The sequence below is a fragment of the Podarcis muralis genome, chromosome 17 (assembly GCF_964188315.1).
Source record: "Podarcis muralis chromosome 17, rPodMur119.hap1.1, whole genome shotgun sequence".
Taxonomy (NCBI): Eukaryota; Metazoa; Chordata; class Lepidosauria; order Squamata; family Lacertidae; genus Podarcis; species Podarcis muralis.
This window is the reverse complement of record NC_135671.1, coordinates 39,941,314-39,947,241: the sequence shown is the minus strand read 5'-3', so window position 1 is coordinate 39,947,241 and position 5,928 is coordinate 39,941,314. Positions and strand designations below refer to the sequence as shown.

At 52.7% G+C, this 5,928-nt stretch overlaps 1 protein-coding gene across 6 annotated transcripts in view; it reads right to left on the bottom strand.

The window, feature by feature from the left end:
* Positions 1-469: 469 nt before the first annotated feature.
* IQSEC2 (IQ motif and Sec7 domain ArfGEF 2) overlaps positions 470-5,928 on the bottom strand; it is a 145,103-nt gene continuing 139,644 nt past the window's right edge. For 3 of the 6 annotated variants that reach the window (XM_028711390.2, XM_028711396.2, XM_028711392.2), the window contains one exon: positions 470-5,493. In XM_028711390.2, coding sequence (XP_028567223.2) covers positions 4,432-5,493 — 1,062 coding nt within the window. In that variant the 3' untranslated portion in view covers positions 470-4,431. The remainder of the gene's footprint in view (positions 5,494-5,928) is intronic. The other 3 variants (XM_028711397.2, XM_028711398.2, XM_028711399.2) reach the window with 2 other exon arrangements.

Below are 5,928 nucleotides of genomic sequence, written 5' to 3'. Positions count from 1 at the left end.
TGTGCTGATGGTTTTTATTTGTATGTATGGTGTGCAAAGAGGCTGAGAAGAAAGAGCTTGGTTAAAAATGAGTTCTAAATTAAGACAAAAGACTGAAAGTCTCAACACTCACATAGCTTATTTCTAGTCACAAGGATTAGAAAGGTTAAACAAAAGGTGACTTGCCCTCTAACAGTAGTCAGTACTCTATGGCTACCTGTCATACTGAATTTATGGTAAACGTAGAGCTTTGGAGAAAGCCTGCTGTTTCTGTGGTGCTCCTGCTGCCCTGGCAGGCTCTTGTGAATTATGCACATCTCCTCTACACTCTGAAACGGCATACGCCAGGTGGGAAAACACTACCAGCTCCAGAGAGCACTAGGCTGGTTTATGGAACAAGGAGGAACTCTGCTGCAGGACCAACACTCTGTTTCCCATCCCTCCCCCCAAAATGCCCAGTAATCTTAAAATAACACACAAGACATCTTCCTTCACACAGCAAGGACATTTGGTCAATTTATGAAGCATCAAATATACAGTTTCTTATGTACAAAGTGGACCAGAGGTGAGGGGGTGGGAGACAGCAAGAAACAGAAAAAAAATGCAGTCAGTTTGGAGTCTTCCAGCCATGAATTCTGGGAGAAAGGGCAGAGAGTGGCCCATGCTGCAGAAAATACATGGGCTGGAGCCCACCCACCCCCTCCTCTCTTAAGAGGTTGCTATTTATAATATATAGTATATACACAGGAATCTCTGTACAGCAACAAACCCAACACAGGAAGTGCAGTGCAGGGCAGGGATAAAGTGCATGCTGGGGGGAGGGCAAAGGGTGGGAAGATCTGATATGGAGAATGGGGGGAGGGAGGGAAGGAAGGAAGGAAGGAGAAGGGAGCCCAGACCCCGCAGGATGGAACTGGGAGCAACCACAGCAGGGCGAAAACCACCACCACCTACTTGCGGTACAGGCAGGACTCCTGAGTTCCTTCAAGGCTGTGGAGTCAATTAGCGGAGGATGGAGAAGCTGAGGAATGGAGGCTGAGAGTCAGTGAGCCTCCTAAAACCCTCCATTAACTGGTCCTCTGATTATTTTCCCCCATCCTCCAAAGAGCTAGAGGCCAGAAATCCTGCCTGCTTTTGTTGAGCAGTTATTCCTAAAACTGGTTGAGGTGACCCACTGGCATGACTTGAGGAAACTCACGTGTAGAGTGCAGCAACAATTAGGTTTATTAAATAATTCTGGTTCCTGTAAGGTTCCAGCTTTTGCTGCCTCTGAAGCCGGGTCCTTCTGCTCACACACTGCAGAAAGAAGAGCCTGCCTTCAGAGAGGGTCAGCCATTGCCCGTCACTACTCTGGCTGGGCCTCCACTTTTCTATTTAGAAAAATAGTGTGCTTCTACTATCAGAAGCACCACTTTAAAATGTAAAATAATTTCTTCCACCAACATTCATAGCATCTCCTTAAAAATATACAGACGAGGCACTGTAACTTTTATGTTTTGAAATCATCCTCTGGCACCCTTGAGCCTACCTCCATATCCCTTTGCCCGGAGTCCTGTCTCCACACGGACTAGACTGGGGAGGGTAGTGGCTCAAGGTAATGTCTTTGGGGAAGGGAGAGTGAGAGGAAAGGTTAGGCATGAATGGGCTCCATTAGCTTGGTTTGGGACAGGAAAAACCAGATCCCACCTTTTTCTAGAAGCAAAGGAATGAGGAAGTAGGGGGTTAAAGTGCATCTAAGCTCCCAAGGAACCGGTGTGTGTGGCAGGTGGTAGTGTCTCTCCCCTATTGGTAGGCAGAGAAACACTCTAGGATAAAAGAACAAACTGGGTGGGGGGAGAGAATTACACCCCACCCTCCACTCCTATATTCCTCTCTATGCAGTTCAGTGAGGGAATATATCCAGAGAATATATAACACCCCCCACCCTTTTAAAATGTTTTCAGTGCAAACCCCTTGATAGGGGTGGGAAGGGAGTAAGAATAGCCCTTTGTGAATAAGAACTGAGAGGGCAAGACAGATTCCTTCCCAAGTTCCCCCAAAATCCTGATGATCTGCCCTGCTCTACATAGTATCTTCCTTCCTTCCTTCCTTCCTTCCTTCCTTCCTTCCTTCCTTGTAAACAGCAGAAACTCATAAACTCTGTGCAAACTAAAAAGGAGAGCCTCCTTTCTGCAAAATGCCAAGGAGCACCAAAGGCCCCGTCTCCATTCCCTCCTACAGAAGAAGCCAACAGGCAGAGAAGTGGAAAAGGCTACTTTATAAAACTATGAAAAACTATCCTTCAGAAAGATAAAACCCCTGGCGACCACCACAGATGCCACCAAGCCGGGGGGGGGGGGGGAGAGAAAGCATGCTGGAAGCACCCAGGCAGCAAAACATTAAAAGGCTGGGGGAGGGGGAGGGGAGAGAAGCAACCTGCAGGCCCCGTGCCAGGACACACTGGGCCACAGAGCGCAACGAGGCGCTTGCAGTGGGAAGCAAGGGATCTGCCTGCAGCTGCCCTGCCTTGCTGACTCTTCTCTCCGCCCCCCACCCCTGCGCTTGGTACAAACAGGAACACCTGGGCAAGGGAGGCATTGCTCCCACCTGCAAAAAAAGAAAAAAGTGCCAGACCCTGTTGGCATAGAGCAGGGCTTCTCTTCCATGCAACTACTACATGCTTAAGTCAAGCCCAGGAGCCCACACAGCTCAAAAAAAGAGAGGCTGGTAACTATTTTTGCCCCTCTTTGTATAGCTGAGAGTTACTACATTCCCATCTTCAATTGACTGGGGATGTTCAGGGCTGAGCCCTGAGAAACTAATGGAAATAGTGCTTTAGATGGACTGAACATTGCTTTTTTAAAAAGTAAGTCATGCTAGAGACAGCTTTCAGAACTGCTGTTGGGGTAGAAGAACCATTGGCCTGGCTGCGTGTGTATGGCCCACCTAACGGTGGCTGGGAGTAGGGCAGTAGCAGCTTCTCCAGCAGACTCATCATCACAATGCTTATCAGGGCAGCCTGAAAGAAGTGGCAGAGAAGCAGTTCCTAGGTTGTGTGAACTGGGCCTCAGCCAGTTCCTTTAAACACTCAATCGAGAGTTCAATACAGTAGCAAAGCTTGCTTAGTCTTTTGTGGCATCAAATCCCAAGTGGGGAATTGGCTGCAAACAAAACTGTTGGACTAGAACAGGGTTTCCCAAACTTGGGTCACCAGCCATTATTGGACTACAACTCCCATCATCCCTATTTTCTGGGCCTGCTAGCTAGGAATGATGGAAGTTGTGGTCCAACAACACCTGGAGACCCAAGTTTGGGAAACCCTGCTCTGGAACATACCCACCTTTAATTTGCTGCTCTGGCCATCTGCTACCGTTCATTCACAGCTGCTATTAAAAACTGGAGCAGACAGATATTTTAAGTTAGGCGGGGAGTGGGGAGCAAGAGGCTCTCCTTCGGTCTTCCTTCTGAGCTGAAAGCAATGCTCTTCGGGCAGGTCTGATAAATGGCCACCTGCTATGTAAACAAGACACACGGAAGGCAGCCATGGGGGACTGCCTGCTACTTGGCTAACATTTCACGGAGACTTGGTGCAGGTGGGCAAATGCTGGTGCACAGTCCAACGCCAGGAGCAAAAGAGGTATCAGTCATTCGAGAGAGTGGGATCGTGCAAAAGTGCAAGTTCCACTCTACAGCTTATTCTTATGCCTTCAAAACTGCCACACTGCACAAGTTGTCCCTGGCACTAGCATGTCTGACTTGCTTTGCACAAAAACAGCAGATGGTGCAATTAAACTGTTCCTGGACTGTTCCACTTTGAACTGCAAGGGGAAACTGCACTGTCAAATCCCCCCCCCCCCGCACACACAGCTAGCGTATCAGGGAAGAGAGGTTGGAATCCGCCCTGGCACCTGGTTTTTTAGACCGCCCAGAAACACTTTTACTGCTTCGCATGCTGTTTGCATGAATGAGGTATACATACACCATACCATCTCCATCTGTAGCACATTTAGGGAAGAGTCCAAGGGGAAACACTCTGCGTGGCAACAGATCACAATGGCTGCACAAATGCAGAAGAGTTTTCCCCTCTCGCACCTCATGTTTTCAACGTCTCTGAAAAGTTGCCGCATAGTCCTCAGACACCCCATTTTCTGACCAGAAAGGGGGAGGGGTGACACGAAGGGAACAGAGAAGCCCAAGTGCTAAGTGGCGCCACCCTCAGGCCACAAGTGGGGTTGCAGATCCCAATTTCTTCCTTTCCGAGGCATTGGTTGGAAGGATGCCCTCTCTCAGTTCTGATCCTAGGAAAAAGAGGGAGGGGGTATGGAGTGGGGAGGAAGAAGGGGAATGGCCAAAAAGGTCTAGACACCCACTGGCCCCCACCCCTCCTGACCACCTCACAGCTGTGATGGGAGAAGCCCCGAGCTCCGATATTTATATATTTATAACCTATCAACTCCGTGGTGGCGGTGTTCCTCACACGACGGTGCTGATTCTGTTCACCGGCTTCTGTTTCGGGTTGGGGGGCCCTTGGGAGGGCATGGCTTGAGGGCCCCCCTGGTGCATGGAGATGTGCTGGGGCAGGGGGGAGGTAGGGGCAGCTGGAGAGTGGGGACTGAGGGGCGTGTGAGGGGACGGAGGCGGGAGGGGTGGGTAGGAAGGGTGTGGGGGGATGGGGGAATGGGGAGGGGGCATGGGAGGCTGGCCGTGGTGCTGCTGAGCCGGGTGCGCAGGGTGGCCGTGGTGTCCAGGGTAGGGCCCCATGCTGGGGGGCGGAGGCGGCCGCTGCATGAGCTGGGCAGGGTGGTGGCTGAAGATAAAGTGCTTTGGGGCCTGGGGCCTATGCAGGGTGTGCTGCCCACTGACCCCCGACTGATGCAGCTGCTGGGGGTAAGTGTGGGCCAGGGCATGCTGGGGGGCAGGGCTGTAAAGGGGCAGCGGCGAGGTGGGCTGGCGCCCATGGAGGAAAGGGGGGTGCTGGGAGGCAGCGGCGGCAGCAGCCATCTGGTGGGCGCGTTTCTGCTGGACGGGCCGGCCGAGGGTGTAGTGGTGGTGAGGCTGTGGGGTGGGGAAAGCGGGGACGGCCTGCTTCTGTGGTGGGGCGGAGAGCGGGGGCTGCTGGGAGTGGTGGTAGCGCTGGACCTGGGGAGGCAGGGGGTTGGAGGGCAGGGCTAGTGGGGGTGGGGGTGGGGCCGGCTGCTGGGGAGGAGGGGGCTGCTGGGGGTAGGGAGGCGGGGGCTGAGCCGAGGGGCCGTGGCAGTACTGGGCATGGAGAGCCTGCAGCTTGGACTGGCTGCCATCCGGGAGGGAGGGGTGGCTGTGGTGAGGGTGGTGGTGGTGAGAGGAGGAGGCCGAGGAGGAGGAGGCGGAGGCCTGGCCAGGGGGCGTCTGAAAGGGGCCCTTCCCACGCTTGCTGCCGAAAAGGGAGCCCAGGAAAGACGAGGAGTTTGAGGGGGGCCGAGGCTGGGGCTTGTACTCCTCGGGAGGGGGAGGCGGTGGCACTCTCTGGTGGGGGCGTGGGCTGCTAATAATAGACCCCTGAAGGGATGTAGGTGGGTGGAGAAACAGGAAGAAAGAGGGAAAGGAAGCAGAAAGGAGAAAGAGAGACACACACAGAGAGAAAGATGGGGTATTAGACAACTGGCTCCTATAATTCCCCCACATCTATGGGGCTAGGACTTGATACTCAAAGATGGCCATACTTTTCTGCCTGCCTGAAGAAGGGTTGGCTTTAACTAAAAGTAATTCAGACTGGGACGAGTCCGCCAACTCTTCTGCACCAAAGAAATGACTTCCCACATCCCTTAAACCTCTGTGTCTTCCTCTGCTAAGAGTGGAAGTAAATGCGAAAGAGAGAAAGAAAGAGAGAACAGAGAGGCTGCAAGGCAGAGAGTGGGAAGGCTTGGGGAAACTCCACCTGTGTCCCTCCCCACCCTCAATCTCTGGCTCCCTTTCCTCCTCCTCCTCCTCCTC